This window comes from Rhinolophus sinicus, linkage group LG06 (genome assembly GCF_036562045.2).
Source record: "Rhinolophus sinicus isolate RSC01 linkage group LG06, ASM3656204v1, whole genome shotgun sequence".
Classification (NCBI taxonomy): Eukaryota; Metazoa; Chordata; class Mammalia; order Chiroptera; family Rhinolophidae; genus Rhinolophus; species Rhinolophus sinicus.
Window position 1 is genome coordinate 91,482,573 of NC_133756.1, and position 19,028 is coordinate 91,501,600.

General features: G+C 41.4%; 1 protein-coding gene across 1 annotated transcript in view; it reads left to right on the forward strand.

The window, feature by feature from the left end:
- The first annotated feature begins 9,511 nt into the window (after nt 1-9,511).
- Nucleotides 9,512-19,028, forward strand: part of SLC35F2 (solute carrier family 35 member F2) — a 44,690-nt gene continuing 35,173 nt past the window's right edge. Inside the window, exon 1 of the mRNA XM_019718714.2 lies at nt 9,512-9,910. Coding sequence (XP_019574273.2) covers nt 9,630-9,910 — 281 coding nt within the window. The 5' untranslated portion in view covers nt 9,512-9,629. The remainder of the gene's footprint in view (nt 9,911-19,028) is intronic.

Consider the following 19,028-nt stretch of genomic DNA (forward strand, 5'->3'; position numbering starts at 1 on the left):
TTAACAACTCCGGGGCAAAGAAGAAATCATAATGGAATTGGAAAATACTTAGAACTGAATGATAGCAAAACTATCATCAATTTGTGAGATGCAGCTCAAAATCAGTGGGATTAGCATACAATGTAAGGAGTTAAGGAAAAAGAAGGATAAACCAAATACTGTAGAAGGAAGGAAATAATACAGATTGAAAAAATTAATGAAATAGAAAACAAATATAAAAGGTAATGAGAAGAATACTAAGATTAATCCATTAAAACCCGTAGAAGATATGTATGAAGAAATAAAAATGAATCTTTTTAAAGGGGGTTATCTGAATGCTTTATGGTTTAGTCACTTTTGTTACATTCTAATATGATTATCAAGGCATTATGGGGCTGCTCCTACTAAAGGGCAGGACATTCTTTGGGGGCAGCAGAACACTAAATAAGTAATTAAATAAAAAGACAAGATAATTTCAGATAATTTCTTAATTAGTTTGCTAGGGTTGCCATAGCAAGGTACCAAACTGGGTTGCTTCAACCACTGTTTTCTCACAGTTCTGGAGGCTAGAAGTCCAAAATCAAGGTGTTGGCAGGTTGGTTTCTTCTGAGGCCTCTCTCCTTGACTGGCAGATGGCCACCTTCTCTGTGTGTCCTCACATGGTCGTCCCTCTATAACTGACTATGTCCTCATTTATTCTTCTTATAAAGACACCAATTATACTGGGTTATGGCCAACAGTAATTACTTCATTTTAAAAATTACCTTTTGAAAGATTCTATCTCTAAATATAGTCACATTCTGAAGTACTTGGAGTTAGGACTTCGACATTTGAATTTTGGTGGCACACAATTCAGCCCAAAACACTCTGCCCTCTGGCCTCTCAAAATTCATGTCCTCACAATCAAAATACTGTTGACCCTTGAATAACCTGGGACTGGACTGCATAGGTACGCTTATACATGGATTTTTCCCCCATAAATACAGTCGGCCCTTCTTATCCTCAGTTTTCACATCTGCAGATTCAACTAACTGTGGATCAAAAACAGTATTTTTGCATTTTTAACTGCGGTGTCCAAATTGCAGATTCCCAAATGTGGATTGGAAATGCTGTTTCAATCTGAGGTTCATTGAATCTGTGGATATGAACGGCTGACTGTAGTTAAGTTTTTGGAAAGTCAAAAGTTATACATGGATTTTTGACAGGGGGTTGACACCCTTAACCCCTGTGTTGTTCAAGGGTCAAATATATATTTACCCTGTCCCAACAGCTTCAAAAGTCTTAACCCATTTCAGCATTGTCTCTCATCTAAATATCATCTTAGGTATGGGTGAGACTTGGAGTATGACTCATGCTTAGGCAAAATTCCTCTCCAGCTGTGAACCTGCAAAACCAGACAAATTATCCCAAAAAACAATGGTGGGATAGGCACAGGACAGACACTCCTCATTTCAAAAGGAAGAAATGGGAAAGAAGAAAGAGGCCACAAGTCGTAAGCAAGTCAGAAAACTAGCAGGGCAAATACCATTACATTTTAAGGCTTGAGAATGATTCTCTTTGGCTTAATGCTTTGCCCTTTGGGCCAACTAGAGTGGCCCTGCCTTCCTGGATTACCAGGATTACCAACGTGGTAGTGCTGCCTTCTTGGCACTGGGCAACTTTATCATATGAATTTTGGAGGAATACAATTCGCTGCATAAAACTTTCTATGATAATTAACTAATCAATTTGACAGACAGAGACTGGGAGACTATGAACTAATTTAGTAAGGGAAGCCTTCTCTAAATAGGTGACATTAGACATGAGACTATTCTTAGATCTAGAGGTAGATTATTCCAAGCAGTGGACATGAGACAAGCTTGGAGTTTCAGGAGTAGAAAGAAGCATAGTCTGCATACAAGTTGAAGAGACAGGCATGGGCATTGTAAGCCAGAGGAATGACTCCAAATTTTATTCTCAATATAGCAGGCAGCATTGAAGCCTATACGCAGGAGAGTAACCTTATTTCAAAGGCATTTTGGATAATGAATTGAACAGAGGCAAGAAGAGAATAAGTAAGAAGATATAAGAGTCTACTGCAGTGGTGTAGGTTAGAGATTTTGGTGGTTTAGCCTAGGATGGTCAAGGTATAGAAAACTGAGTGGATTTAAGATGTATTTCGGAAATGGAAATAAGAGATTGGCTATTGGCTTGAATGGGGGAGACTAAGAGAAAAGGAGGAATCAAATACAATCCCTAGATTCTTAGCTTGAGAACTGATAAATTGAGGCTCTATATACTGGGATAGGAGTGAATGTGAAGCAAGCAGGAAATGGAGAAACAGTTTTGTTTGGGTTGTGTTTGAGATGCCTTTAAGATTTCCAAGTAGAAAGGTCAAATAAGCAGTTAGATATACAAATCTGGATCACAGAGGAAGACCATGTTGGAGATAAAAATTTGGGAGTCATCAGCCTATGGATGGTATTTATAACCATGGAACTAGACAATAGGGGATAGCTGTGGTTAATTACAAACTTCAGGTTTCTTCCAACGATTTTTTTGTTCCCTTCTTTTTTTGATTAGTTTTTTGTTCAACCTCATGTCTATTTCCTTTTTGTTGACTCTTAACTATGTATTTTAGAGGTTGGGTTATCTCAGGAAAAAGGATTCAGGCAATAGCATCTGGAAGAGATAAAGAGAAGAGAAAGCTTTGGGCATCGTGGGCAGAATAGAGAGGGTGAAGTGGAAGCTGGCTGGGGCTAAGGAATAATCCAGGAAAAAGCTCATTTCTTGAAATTTTCTCTCCTTAAATAGATAATAAGTTCCTTTAGGGTTGTGTACACATCTTCTCTATTAATTGCAAACAATCTTAGGGCAAGTAGCAAGTCTTAATTATTATTGCATTCTCCTTACCACTTAGCATGGGGGCCTGAATGTAATAGGTATCCTCAAAATGTTTGTGGAGGGAAGGAAGGAAGGAACGAGGGAAGGAAAGGTAAAACATCTTTCATGTCTTGGATGCTGTAGATCATATCTAGAACTGTGGTCTGCACATAATTTGCATTCAACCATTACCGGTTGATTGATTTGCAATATGTCCTATGATAATAATGTGAATTCTTCAAAGTTGCCATCTAAGCACATAGTATTATTGATTCACTCTGCTTAATGACAAATAATTCTGACATTTTCGTTTTTGGTAACTTGCGTACGCACTTTTGGTAATTCAAATGGAAGACAGTTTGACACCAAGTTTCTTAGACACCTCTGAAATAGAAAAGAAGAAGGCTTAGCTGGAACAAGATAGCTATTTGTCTTTAAGTCTCAAGTGTAATGATAACAGATGTATTTAACAGATGATACAAACAGGATTGTTTAAAATAATGTTTTTTTCTCCCAGCTTTAATGAGATATAATTGACAACATTGTGTGACTTTAAGGTGTACAATGTGATGATTTCATATATGTATGTATTGTAAAATGATTACCATATTAAAGTTAATTAACACATCCATCACCTCACACAGTAACCATGTTTTTGGTGTGCGGTGAGAACCTTTAAAATCTACTCTCTTAGCAAATTTCAAACTTATAGCACAGTATTATTAACTATTGTCACAATGCTATATATTGGATCTCCAGAATTTATTTATCTTGTAACTGAAAGTTTGTACTCTTTGATCAATCTCTATTTCCCCCAGTGTCTGGTAACCACCATTCTATTCTGTTGCTATGAATTCAATTGTGAGATTTGAAAGTCTGGTTATTTACAATTATTTTTACAAACAGGGAGAAAGAGCTATTGTGAAAGAGGCTCATGCATGCTTGTCAGTTAAATCAGAGAGGCAGGCTGGTGATCCTGATAATCAGAGTCACTCAGTTACTATTCTGAAGATCTTGGGCAAGTTACTTAATTTTTCTGAGCTTTAGTTTACTCACCTGAAATTATAGAGCTAGTAGCCTATTAAAAATAGTGCTAATAAGCTAATAATTGTTACTAAGCCTAGCATTTTGGAAAGCATCTGTGGCAGACTATAGTTTCCAAAGATGGCTGCAACAATATGTCCCATCCCTTGTGCTCTCTTGCACAATTCCCATTGAGAGGTGGGGGTTTTCTGAGTTTATTTGGGCTGTTTTAACAAATTACCTTAGTCTGTGTGCCTTAAACAACAAACATGCTTTTCTCACAGTTCTCGAAGCTGGAAGTCTGAGATCTAGGTGCCTGCATGGTAGGGTTCTGGTGAGAGCCCTTTTCTGGGTTGCATACTGCTGACTGCTCATGGTAGCCTAACATGGCAGTAAAAAAGAGTGAGCTAGCTCTCTGGCCTCTCTGAGGGCTCTACTCTCATGACCCAAAGTCCCCACCACCAAATACCAAAAGTGGGAATTAGATTTCAACCTATGAATTTTGGAGGGACACAGACATTGAGTCCCTAGCAGGGTCTATGATCCCTCCCCTCGTATCAGGATGGAGGTTGTGCTATGTGACTTCTTAGGCTAGGTCATGAAAGGCGATACCACAATTAAAAAATAAAAAAGCAGTCTTTAACATTTGGAAGCTGGCCTGCTTGGCACTTATAGATAGCTAGGGCATATTTTGTCTCTTATTGAACACAAACAATCTCACAGATTACCATCCTCAGACAAGATTACTCTGGGACCTTGATAAGGGAGACAAAGCAAGGCCAGTTCATGATTTTATCTAATCACAAAAACAAGGTCACTGTGCCACCCACAAAATACCAACTCTCCTCTTGGTCAGAATGAGTGACTACTACTTTTTTACCAATTGCAGTTTTAGCCTCACCTTAGTCTGCCCTCTGTATAGATAAGATATATTGAGATACCAATCAGAATTGCATCTAATCAGACAGCATTCAGTATAGGGAGATTCATTCCCTGCTTCCTCAGACCCTCCCTCAAATCACTCAACCAAAGCCCAAATCCTATAATAGTTTCTTTCTAAAATCCTCTTACTGAAACATCCAATGGTTCTCCCACGTGGTTTATTCTTCCTCATTGCAAGGAGTAATAAATTCAACTTGTTTAACTACATGTATATTCATGATGGTCATTGGCTGGAGGACATCAACTATGTTTTGGCTTTTTTTCTCTTAGGACACTTGCTTGGATGGGGGTGGGGGTGGGAGTTGGAAACCAGCTGCCATGTAAGCAGAGTACTCTAAAGTCACCAGGTTGTGAGGAAGCCCAAATTAGTCCACAACACGAGATTAGACCACAACATGGAACTAAGTGGAGACAGAGATGCTGGTCACCCCCTAACATCCCTTCTCCCTCCCCATACCCCTTTCTAGTGTAACTGCACATGAACTTCATGTCTTTAGCACGCATTTTGCTTTAATCCAAGCTAACTTTGTTTAGCCTAATAGAACTGTGACTCACTTGTATTCTTTTCCCCAGACTCTCCTACCTGTACATATACTGTGTGTCCCCTCCTTTTAATCACTAAGCCCTCAGGACATTAGGTTCTGGTCAGCGTCAAATTGACCTAAGAACAAAACTTTAGGTCTGTCAACCATGACCAGGATATAATAACTAAACCGCAAGCTAACATAAGGTTTTAATAAAACAAAGATAACACCTTGGCCTCAGTTATGTTTCAGCTCTGGACTCATAAAAGCAGAATGGCCCCATGGATGGCATCCCCTGGAAACCAAATTGAACAATGTCCTGACTGACACCAGGACCTGAAGCCATCATCAGCTGCTTGCTGCCTTAGCCTGACCAATCAGCAGGGCCCATGACCCCAGCTCCCATAGTAACCATGATTAATGATTTTCCCTTATATAACCTAGCCACTAGAGGCCATGGGGAGCCCGGTTTTTGAGAGCATTAGCTCACCTATATCTCTGGACTTGCTGCCAATTCCTTAAATAAATCTTTACTTTCTTTGCTGCAATCTCCTGTTCGGATCTTATTTGGCTTGAGTGCATGCAGGCAAGCAGACCCTTTGAGTCTGCGTTAACACTAGCTTTAGCTACCTTGCGACTACAACTGTATGAAAGGCCTTGAACCAGACCTTCTGGCCCAGACCTTCCTAAATTTCTGACCCACAGAAACCACAAGAGATAATAAAATGATTGTTGTTTGAAGCCACTAAGATTTACGGTGATTTGATACATTCAATAGATAACTGCAACAGGATTGAAAATGTATATAAAATACCTGGCACACTTTAGATGCTAAATAAGGGGTAACTGTCTTCTGACACTTGTAAGAAGGTTATGATGTGAAAAATCTCCAACACCTAAATAATTTTTTCAGTTAATTTTCTTTGACAAAAACTTGTGGATTGGTGTCCACAGATCCACTTAATGTATATTAATCCTGATACCAAAATAATGTAGACTGATCAATAATCCCCAGTAAGGAGATGAACTCTTTTTGGAGCAAGCTAGAACAATATTACCATTACTACTTTTTGATGAAGATTTTCTGTTTATAAAACACTCACAACTTTGTTCATAACTTTAGAATCCGTATTAGTGGTAGACTATATTTCCGGGCCCCATTTTCCTGTGGGGTGATATATTGAGCCTAACATGTTTTGAATTAAGATTAACATGACCTATTGAAAAATGTCTTAATTAAATATTTTTCAAATTGCAGAAGTAGTATATGCCCATAGTAAGAACACAAAGTGAAGATGTATAAGGCCATTTCTCCTCCCTTATCCCCCTCCTCCCTACCTCCTTCTACCACTCACTCCCATGGCTTAAACCAATATTAACAGCCTGGTGTGTATTCTTCCACACTCTTCTTGTTGCTCATGGAAACACAAGCAAGGATAGATAGATAGATAGATAGATAGATAGATAGATAGATAGATCTATATCTATGTCTATGTCTATGTCTATATCTATATCTATATCTATATCTATATCTATATCTATATCTATATCTATATCTATATCTATATCTATATCTATCTGTACTTGTTTCCTATAGCTGCTATAACAAATTACCATCAACTTAGTGGCTTAAAACAACACAAATTTAGTCTCTTACAGTTCTACAGGTCAGAAGTCTGAAATCAATTTTACTGGGCTACAGTTAAGCAAAAGTTGGCAGGGCTTCTTCCTTCTCAAGGCTCTGAACTTTCAGTGGCTGCCTTTATTCCTTGGCTTGTGGCACTTGCTCCATCTTCAAAGAGCATCATTCCAGTCTCTGCTTCCATTACCGTATCACTTTCTCCCTCTGCTTCCCTCTTATAAGGACACTTGTGATTACATTATGGTCCATCAGATAATTAGGAATAATCTCCCCAACTCAAGATCTATAGTTTAATCACACCTGCAAAGTCCCTTTTGCTATACAGTTCTCCCCTTATCCATGGGGATATGTTCCAAGACCCCCCAATGGATGCTTGAAACCACGGTTGGTACCAAACCCTATATATACTATGTTTTTTCCTATATATATGTACCTTTTTACTTAAAGAAAGCACTTTAAAGGCTTCTCTTTGGCATATCTGAATTGCCAGCATCATTATTCTTGCACTTTAGGGCCATTATTAAGTAACATAAGGGTTACTTGAACACAAGCACTGTGATACAGCAATACTCTATCTGATAACCGAGAATGCAACTGAGTGACTAATGGGTAGCATGTACAATGTGAATATTCTGGGGATGATTCACAATTTAAAATGTATGAATTGTTTATTTCTGGAATTTTCCCTTTAATATTTTTGGACTGTGGGTGACCATGGGAAACTGGTGAAAGCAAAACCATGAATATGGGGGGACTACTGTATAAAGCAACATTCTCAGGTTCTAGGGATTAGGAACTGGATATTTTTGGGGTGACATTATTCAGTCTACCACAACATCTAAATCCATCTTTTAATCTCACGTATTTATACAAAGCGCACATTTTTACTTAAAAGGGACTATATATCAAACATGCAGGAGTGTGTTAGCAAGTGCAGTATTGCTTTTCTTCTTTCTGTATTCCTTAACCTTCTGAAGGTTACTTGTGTTGACTTGTGTCTTACACTTTTCTCCATGCTCACTAACCATACACATATTATCCAACAAACAAACAAACAAACAAAAAAACCCACATCTGATTTAGGTAAGGAGAGACTTTTTTTGAAAGGATTATTGCTAGGAGAAGCGGGACTCCTCCCTGCTTGGAGGGAATGGAATGAAAGGATGGCTTGATTGGATAATAGATCAGAGAATGTTTTACTGACACAAGCATATTCTCAGGAGGGACATATTAAAGAAGGGTTACATGCTGGCTCCGGCCAAGCTGGGTGAAAGTTCCCAGGCCTGGAGGAAGAGGAATTTAACTAGTTTGATTAACAAGCATTTTGTTCCCAATGGTCAGTGGACACAGGCAGTTCAGCCAACCATTTATGAGGGAAAGGATGAGACCTTGAAGGGTCTGTCTGGCTTTGTCCTACGTGACCAACAGAGCACCTCTGGGTCTTCTCTAAGTCACACGGAGAAGGGTATACCACTCCCCAAAACACAAAAGGGTGGGGGGTTTCTTAACTATCAGTATTTTCAGGGCTCAGGTAAAATTCAACATTGACAACCTACAAGGTTTAATAGGCTGCCCACTTTACCAAAATGAGATCATATGGAACATACTTCTCTGCATCTTACTTTTCTCACTTAAAAATAGTTTGGGAAAATCTTTTTAAGGCCTGGTATGGCTCTTTTCCATTCTGTTTAATGTCTTTATAATGTTTCACGATGTAGTTGACTTTTATGGATGACCATGTTCTTAATTTTCAGTTTTTTTCCCATCTCACTTCAACAACTAAAAAAAAAAAAAAAATCTCACGTGGACTTTAGGGTTCCTACAGCTGCTAAACTTGGGTTCCTAAAGCTACATTTCATTTTTCAAAATCTATACTCTTTCTTAGAATCTTCTCACAGAACTGCCAGCTCGTTTGAATTTACAATTATTTCGGTCCTTCCTCAACTCCTTTCCCTCATCTTGCCCACGGAAGGAAGTGGTCAGAAAAAAAAGTGGCCCGAAAACCTATTTTTTTTGTCTTCCTGGTATCCTCCTTTCGGGAAGCAGGGGGTCTACCAGACCCAGTCGGTGAGTCAGGAACTTTTCAGTCCCAGCTGCTAGTCCCTCCTTGTTTGCAGAAGCGTGGAAAGGCGTGGCCGAGGCCCAGGCGTGCTGGCTGAGCACGGGTGGTTGGCGTTGTCTCCTCCCCTCCACTGGCACCTCTGAGACAGCTGTGCATACTAAAAGGCAAACCAGAACACACCGTAAGGAATGGAACACACCGCAAATACCATATTTCCAAGATCCTTTTAGGAGTTCACCCATGTTTTGGGAGGAAAAGAAACGCAACTGAAGCCTTTTCAGTTCTTTTTAGATGAGAAATAGTTTCTGAAGTAGTCAGAGGGAAGGAGACAAGGAAGTCAAGGGAGGAGTCGGCCGGTCTTTTGTAGTTAGCAAAGTTCACTGCTTCTTAAATTAGGACTCGCTGGCATACTCTCTTATCACCTCCTTTGCTGATTTTAAATAAGGAGCCATAAAAACCTGAAACGCATATTGGGTGTCACCCAACACAGCGGCTCGACTGCCAAGGCGAGAAATAAAAAGTGCCCTTTCTCCTCCGGCTCCCCGGAGGTGCCAGGTTGTAATCTGCAAATGTATTGTCTGGCCCTAGGGGCTTGATGGTTAATGATTTGCCGCAGGAGCCCGCCGAGAAGCTAGAGGACCGACCGAGCGCGGGAGCGCGGGCGCAGGGACAGCCGAGCCCCCGCTGGCCTCACAGGCACCGCCTCCCGTCTTCCGGGCCCCAGTACTTCGGGGGGTTCCGGGCGCCGCAGACTGCAGGCTCCCCCATGGAAGCAGCCTCGCCGCCTGGACCCGGCGCCCCGCCGCCGCAGGCGCAGGGAGCGGCGAGCAGGGTCGTCGGCCTGCTGTGCAGGATAAAAGGCAAACTCTTCACCTGGTGAGTGGAAGGAGCGCGCTGCAGCCCGGCGGGGGCGGGTAGGGGGGGCGGCGGGGGCTCCAGGGTGCCGCGGATCGGGACCGGGATCGGGACCCGGACCCGGACCCGGACCCGGACCCAGACCCGGATCTGGCTCGCACGTGGCCGCGGAGCACACGCGGCCGGGCAGCGAGCGAGAGGCTGCCGCTCCGACTTTGCAGCTGGTTCAGGCGACTCAACATGTGCACCAGGGATGTTGCTCTTTACCTGGCTTTGTGAAGCGCTTGGTGCTGCTCCCTCGGTTCCGTCTTAGAAATCGTGGGAATGTATTTCAGAGGATTGGGCGGAAATTCACCTTGTTGGCACTGTTAGGTCGGTCCCCAGTGGCCTCCCAGCGGGGAGGGGACGAAGTCCCCAAGGATGCTGTGAAGGAGGGGTACCCACCCTCAGGCTTGGCAGGTAGGTGAGCTCCTCTTCCTGGCTCAGGCACTCGCATTCCTTGTGCTGCCAAGCCCGTCTGACAGGGCCCTGGCAGTGACCTTCCACTAACAGATGAGTTCATCCAAGTGAGAAATCTGGGTTAAGTTTTGTGGTGCCACCCGGAGGTAGTCCACGCTCTGCCTCCTTCCTGGGCCTGAGCGAGGCGACATGGCCACCTCCAGGGCTGGGGTCCAGGGAAGCCTGCTTCCAGTGCCACTGTGCTCTGAGGGAAATAGTAATGTGCTTAACGGATTGATAGTAACTCTGGGACAGAGAAGGCATTTCTGTGGTTACTGGAGGACTTGCATTCTTGAAATACAGATAGCCCAGGACCTAAATGATGAAAGGCGACATTATTGACCATTCCCTGAGTCAAGTACTGTGGTTAGCAATTTAAAAGGATGTCATCTAATCCTCACCATTTTATGAGGTAGACCATTGTTATACCCACTTTGCAGATGGGGAAATAATAAAGAAGGCTAAGCAATTTGCCCAAGCCCATGAGATGACCTATAAGGCATGGTGCCTGCCAGCCCCAGTCCTAACTACACCCTTAACCACTCCTGGCCACTGGCCCTTCTCATGAAACAGGCGTTTGATGTATTTTTTCCAGATTAACGAACAAATTTCCCTTTAAAGATTGTGAAAACTATGTCCTGAAAAGTGTACCATTTTCAAAACTAGATCAATAGTGGTGGATGCAGTTGTGTAGTATAAATAAGTGTAGTTTTAAAAAGGTGGGTGTGTTTAAAGGGGAAAGTTGACCAAAAATCACCTTGTGTCATGCACTGTATATGTCCTGATAAGTTTAACCACAAGTTCTCAGCTGGGAGGCAGTGTAATGTAATGGCTAAGGGCACAGATTCTGAACTCAAATCCTGTCTGTGCCACTTACCAGTTGCGTGACTTTGGGCAAGTCACTTCACTTCTCTGCCCCAGTTTTCTTATTGTAAGATGGAGATAATAACAGTACCTACCATGTGAGGATGTTGTGAGGATTAAGTGGCTGACTACACAGGAGCGTCCGCAACCTGGCTCATGCTACCGCTCTGCCCAAGTTAGTCGTCACCCACTCTCAGCTTTCCATTCCTCGGTGATGGGAAGATGTAGTGTTGCTCCAGGAGATGCCAGTGGCCCTGATGTTGGGACAGACAATACGTATGGCAGATAGTTTAACAAGATGTAGCAAGGATTAGCAATGGTTTTTTTTTTTTTTTTTCTCCTAGTGTTCTAATTTTCCAAATCCTGGTAAGTTTTACACGCAGGAGTATCTAATAGCTTTCTAAGTATGAGATTTCTTCTGTCTTCGAACACACTTTTTTTGTACCTCCCTTATGGATCTTTGCTTTTCTTCTTGTGTGATAACTATTTGTGGACATTTTACATTCCTGATGGACAAAGTCCTTAACAGCAGGAATCAAGTCTTTCATTTTTGTATTTTCCACAACCCTTAGCACATGAATGAATGAATGAATGAATGATGACAAAGGTTCTTGAGGTTTCCTTTCCATTCTGCCATACTCCCCACATTCTTCCCTTTATTGATCTTTATTCTGAGGGTCTTGGGCTGGAGCTTTTTTTTTTTTTTGGTTGGCAGAGCTCTTTTCATTAAGGGTTTCAGTCTTACCTCTGGCCACTGTCCAGACATTGGGATTCTGGTTTGTAGTTTTTCCTTGTCTTCCCCAGCAATCAGAAAAGTGCAGTTTACCAGGTATTCAGGGCTCCTTATACTCAATATTTTAAAATTTCAGTATTAAAACTCATCTCCCTAATTTGAGTTCAGCTATATGAATCCCCAACCGTGGCCAGGGAACCATGGGAGATGGGGATAGTTTGGTGAGTAGATGTGTTATCATCACATGGATGGGATATAGGCTAGTTTGTGACCACACAACTCTTCTCTGCTCCTTTTACCAAAAGGGGGTAAGAATAGCCCTTTTTGCAACTGGGTACTAAATACAAGAGAAAGTTTTGGGCCTAGAGCTGGTTCTGTTTTCATTATGAGAGGGATATATTCCCTGTAACCCCAACTGCTGATACACCTGCCTCACTAGCCTAGAGATAACTTTTCTCTATGATTAAGAATATCGGATCACTCATTCAGTAAAAGGTTATGCATACTTACTATGTGTCAAGCATTCATAATAACGAGTACTGTATGTTTCCAAGTAGACTCTGCTTGTAATTTGGCTTTTGTCATTTATTGCTGTCAACTCAAATGATAAATACTGTAATAGCAGGATATGGGTTTCCAGGAATACCTGACGATTTATTTAATTGCATGCCATCTAGCAGTTTACATTCTAACACATTATTCTGATTCATATATTAAAAATGCATATTCCTTATAATGACTATCAAATTTATATCTCTAGTAAAAATCTTTAATTATTCATATAGTTATCCTTTCCTATCGAATAGGTGGTAAGCTTTTGAGGGCAGAGATTTTATCCTATTTTTGTAGCATAATGCAGGACGTGTTCATTTATTCATTCATTCGCCAAACCTTGAGCATCTATGATGTTCTAGGTAATAGACTAATCTCTGGGCTATAAAGATGAATAGGATTTGGTTCCTGTTCCCAAGCGAGCTCATAATCAAATTATGGTAAGAAGTTATGGTGAGTGCTGTAGAGGTGAGCACAAAGTACAGATGGCACAAAGGAGGGCAGAGATCGAGTCTACCAGGGTGAGGTAGGGCTGGGGAGCTTGACAGAGAATTGTGTTTAGGATTGTGAGCCATGAACAAGAGTTTTCTACGTGGTATAGGTGAGGATGGGCAGTCCAGGCTTAGAAGTGCCAGGGAGTGTTTTGCTCAAGGCACTGCAAGTAGCTTGGTCTGAGGGGGCATGGGCTTGAGGTGGAATGAATGATAGTCGGTCCATCTACACGTATACTTCTTGTTATTGTCTAGAGAAGGCCCTGGCCCTTTAGTTCCTCCTTTGTTTAGTTTCCTGTTTCAAAGGTTGAGGCCTAGAAATTTGTGAAGGGGTCATTTAGTGGTGTTTAACTGTACAGGTTTCATCTATTCATTTGGCAAACATCTCCTGAACTCTCACTGTGTGGGCAGCACAGTCTTAGGCTGGTGTGTAGCCCTGCTGAAGGGTATTGTTCTGTAGTGTTATTTAAGCAAAGATGGACACCGAAGGACTTTTTATAGCTTTTTTAAGTGGGGGATTGAGGAACTCTAGATCCTACAGTCTCCAAAATATCTCCTCCCTTCTCGCTTTTATTTGTGACATTATTTACTTAACATCTGCCTCTTCTACTAGACTCCATCCAGGAGGTGAAGAATCGTATCTAGTACTGAATCCTATCATATAGTCTGCCAAGCACAGTGCCTACCTTGAGTAGATGCACAATGAATGTCAGATAATTGGCTGAATGAATCTCTGATTCCAAATAGGAATTTTTATAATAGATCACATCTCTTAAAAGAGATGTTTTCATTCAGCATTATATGTTTATGACCCAGCCATGTTGTTTTGTTCATCTAGTCCAGTGTTTCTCAATCTCAGTCTTATTGATATTTTGGGTCAAAAAATTCTGTGTTGTCGGGGGCTGTCCTGTACATGGTAGGATGTAGCAGTATTCCTGGCCTTTACCTGCTAGATGCCAGTATCACATTCCCCCTCACCCCTCGCCTCCAAGTTGTGACAATCAAAAATCTCTCCAGACATTGTTGAATGTCTCTTTAGGAGACACACTCACCACTGGTTGAGAACCACTGATCTAGCCTAATGTTTCTAACCGCTGCAGGGAATTCTGTCATTCCATGAACACACAGGTAATTTCCAGCTCCCAGCCTCTACAAACAACACTGATAAGCATGTTCATACACGTCCCCTTATGTACTGGGGAAGAGCCATTGGCCAGGTCCGGGTCCAAGTCCCTCCAGGTGACTTTAAGTAGAAGGGAAGGGATGAACCCCACCCAGGATGGAAAATCCTTGGGCACCACAGAACCACTGTTACTTGCTAGTGTTCCATGCCCTTCCATTAGGCTATTCTATGAGCATGATTTTATCATTGGCTGCTTGCTCTGGAAGAAGAAAGAGGAGGCATTCTCTCTAGGTTTTAGTCCATTAGCCCTAAGAGCTTGGACGGGGTGAGTAGAGGAATAATTTCTGGCTGGACAGACTAAATCTTTGTATTAACTTTTTAACATTGCAAGGAGTTGTTAAAGGGACAGGCAGTAATTGTCCCCATGGAATATTGGGGAGAGGTAAGAGTGGACTTGAAAAGCTTTTCTCCAATAGGCCCTCCTCTTGGCTTCTGGCTGTTCTCTGCCGCAGGCTATAATCCTCCAACCTTCCACCTCCCAGCCCCCAAGACTGGGTCTAGACAACCTTTGGGTTATTTCTGCTCATCTCTGCCCCTTTCTTCTGGTTGATTTGCAGGAAGATGAAATGGCTGTCAGTGCTCATTCCGCATCTCGATAGCCCTTCCAGAATATTTCCTCCTCCAACCCTGATTGTCACTACTTCAGGCTTTTATGATCTCTTATTTGGATTCTTGTTTCCACCTACCCAAAATCATCTCACTACACAGGAACCAGAATGGTGCCAAATAAAAGTAAAGAGTATCAATAGCTGCCATCAAATTAGAATTCATCCTGTATCAGGCATCCTGCTTACATTTTATCAGTCCTTACAATATGATAAAAATGGATTTTTTAGTCCCTTTGACAGCAGATAAGTAACTTGCCCAAGGGTGTGTGGCTGGTGAGAGGCAGAGTTGAGATAATTCATTTGATTCTAAAGACCAGACCCACCTTACTATTTCAGAAATTTCATTGCGTCATGTTCAGGCAGAAACCTTTTAGCTTCCTTCCATTACCTGCTCCAGTGGTTTGCTCTTTGGGTTGCCTGGAGGTTCCTCAGGGTTCATTATGGGGCAAGTTGGGACATAGGTGCTGGTGGGCTTCTGGGATGGCCTCTGGCACCAAACCGGTCTCTTTTGTAGTTGGGCTTTTATGCAAGATGTTTGAAGAAAAGGTTCTGAAGCTAAAACTAGTCTGGGAACCACTGGTTACTGGATCGAGCTCAAGCTGTGGTTGTTGTTCCTTTCCCCTTCCTTCTTTCCCTCCATCCCTTCCCCATTCCTCTTCTCTTATCTGAATGATATTTTTAGTGGTTTTTATTGTGGTAAAAATATATATAACATATTACACACTGATTCTACATCCTCCTCTCCCCTCAGTGCCTGGTAGCCACCATTCTACTTTCTGTCTTTATGAATTTGACTAGTCTAGATCCCTCATATAAGTGGAATCATGCAATATTTGTCCTGTTGTGAGAGCGCAAGCTTCTTGTCATGAACTACAAGGCCCTCTATCACGGGCCGTCTTCCCTCTCCAGGCTCATCTCCCAGAATGTCCATCTCACCTGGCTCTCCAGTAACACTGACAAGCCTCTGATTCTCTCGCACATATCACAGTCCGCGCCTTTACACCTGTAGTTCCCTCCGTGAATGCTTTTCCTATCTGACCTCTTCTCATACTAGCTACTTAAAGACTCTTTGTAGACTGCACCAAGTCAGGCAGTCTTCTTTCCTGACTCCTTTCTGTCTGTCTTCTGACATGCCTTGGGTTGGGTGCTCGTCTATACTTGTTCCTAACTCATTGCATTTGCCATATTGTGAAGTAAAAGGTCATCACTAGCCTGGCGGAAAGCCCGAAGGCCAAAGATGGTAGTTCATCTTTAGTGCCTGTACGCCTCTGTGCCTGGCGTTGAACTGAAATGGTAGCAGTTGATTTTTAGGAACAGTAAAAACCTGTTTACAACTCAGACTTGGTAAATAAGATGTAAGAGTTAGAACTGAAATAAGATTAGGATATTTCTGAAGAGGCGTTTTCAGAGATGTTTGAATGGTAGCCATGCCTGTGGAAGAAGCAAATTTCCTCCCAAGGTAACTGCTTGTGTGTATAAGTTTTGCTAAATTTGTTAAAAAAACAAAAAACTATGAAAACTTTCTTATTCTTTACTGAGGATCATCAGAGAAAAATGAACCATTTCACACAGGTAAATTTTATAGATAACTTAAAACTCACTCTTTAAAGTATCAAAATTTACTTTTAAATCCAACTGAATGGCACTATTTATGTAATGGATTACTCATTTCTGTTAATCTGGGGCAACAGTTTTTCGACATTTAATTGGTTTGTATCAAACAACTTTGTAGGATACGGCAACCTATTGAAATACTTGGTGGGTCCATTTGCAACTAACCCTGGAGATTTCACCAAGTAAAACAAAACAAAACATTTATTTAAAAGTTTTCATGGTGTATTTAAAACAAATATATGAGACCACTTGTCTTTTAATAAACAACATATAACCTTTTCTTCATGATTCAAGGTCATCATTATGAACTTTAATTATTCTATTTAGGTGGCAGTAATCTGCTTAGGGGCCATTGGAGTGAATTATATTTTTCTGACTTTTTTCTCACAGTTGTCACGTGTGATTTTTTTCTGTTAGTGAACATATCTCTGGAAATCTGCATTTTTTCTAAATTATGATTTCTAACCAATTCTAAGATAACCCAGTTTCTTAGAATTGCTTGTAGGGAAAGTATAACTAGGCCCTGTATAAGGATTTAAATGGTTTTCATATTAACAAATTATGAAAACTGTCAGTCCACAGATTTTGAGACTTTTTTTTTTGGATGCTTACAGGAGTCTATGTTAATTAAAATCATCAGGTAAGTGATATGTCACAAAAACTTGGTTATTCATGTTAATGATGTAGAGATAGACTCCATGAAAAACAACAGATAAGTCCTATACTTCTTTCTAGTCATTCCTTGGAAACCAGAGTACTTAAGAAACAGATTGACTCAGTTTCTTCAGTCCAACAAATCCTTACTGAGTGCTTGAGGCTAGTATTGTGCTGTGTGATTTAGAGCTTCCCAGAGTACTGTGTTAAGCCTGCCTGGAAGAGGTTAGAAGAGCATTTCCTAAGATTTTCACAGTGGCATCAAGCTAGAGATAAAAATCATAATTAAAAGCCAATCTTTGTTGAGTAACGATTACTTAGTGCACAGAGAGCAACCTCACTATTCCAGGGACTCCGGGTGGATTAACTCATACAATTCTTACAATAATTTTCTGCAGTAAGTGTTATGTAATACTATCATTACCAGCCCCATTGGACACTTGTGGAAACTGAGACACAGAGAGGTTAAGTAATTTTCCCTAACAGGATTAGTCACACAGTAGTAAGGAATGCAACCAGGTTTCTCCTCCTCCCCCTAAGGCAGTCTGACCCCATAGCCTGTGTTCTTAACCATTGTGCTACCCTGCCTCTTGTGATCTGGGCAGCAAACAGAAGCCTTGGACAATTTACAGCCCTTCCCGGCCCTCCGGATTTTTGCTCTCTATTTGTAGCCTCAGAGATGCCAGAGAGCATAAAGTCAAAGGATAAATATAATGTGTCTTCCTGAAGTATCATTCAATCTATTTTTTAGACTCCAGTTGCACAGAAGTGGATTAATCATAATCCCTAACTTTGACACACTTTCATTGTTAGCCCATGAATGACTAAATATTTTTTACGTAATAAGTTCCTGTAAACCACCACCAGCCCTAAAACTAGAATCGTGATGGTAATGTACATCTACCTATCATTGGTCATTCCTTCTTTTATCCCCCTTCTTCTCCAACCAAAGATAGTCACCATCCTGAATCCTCCTTTCACCATTTCCTTGCTCTCATTTTTATATACGTCGTTTTATACCTCTTTGTATTTCTGTAAAACATGTTTTTTCATTATCAGTTTTTTACTTTATTAAAAGGATATCATGCTATATATAATCTGCTGGGATTTCTACTGTCATGCAGGGTGTCATGCGGGGTCTCTGGTCCCGCTCCCCACATAAGAACGCAGGATATGGCGAGGCCACAAAGGAACACCCACGGAGCCATAGATAGGGGAGTCATACCATTATAGTCTCTTGGGAGGCTGGGTTGGAGACACAGGAAGCAGGAGCCACACGATCCGCAATCCGCCTTCTGCTTCTCTCAACCAACCTCACTTGCTAACTGCAATCTGCCTTTCTGCAATCCACAATCCTCGCTTGCTAGCTCAGCCACCATCTTCTTGCTCGCCCCCATTTTCTGTTAGCGTAGCCACGACAGTTATATTAATGGCCAGTGGCTCACTGGTTACAGCTGATGGTCAGCTAACCACAGCTGATGGCCATCCAATCACAGTTGATGGCCATTTACTACCCGAGTGAGCACCTTTCCACATGAGGGCGAGAACCTGGAAATTGCACTCCTGGCTCTGTCCCTGCATATACTCTCCCCCCACATTGCTAAGATTCATCCATATTATTGTTTGATGCTGCAAAACACTCACTTTATAGATTTTTTTTCCCTGTGACTATACCACAGTTGATTCATTCATTCTGTTGATGGACCTCTGGGTTTTTTCCAGGTTTTTTGCTATAGTGAACAGGACTTCTAGAAACATTCTTCTATGTGTCTCTTATCGATCACTTGTAAGAGCTTCTTTTATCCACACACATGCACATTACATACATCTAGGACAGGAACTGCTGGATTGTAGGGTATGTGACTGTTCAATTTCATAAAATAATGCAAAACTGTTTTTCCAAAGTGGTTGTACCAATTTACACACCCACCAGCTGAGTGTT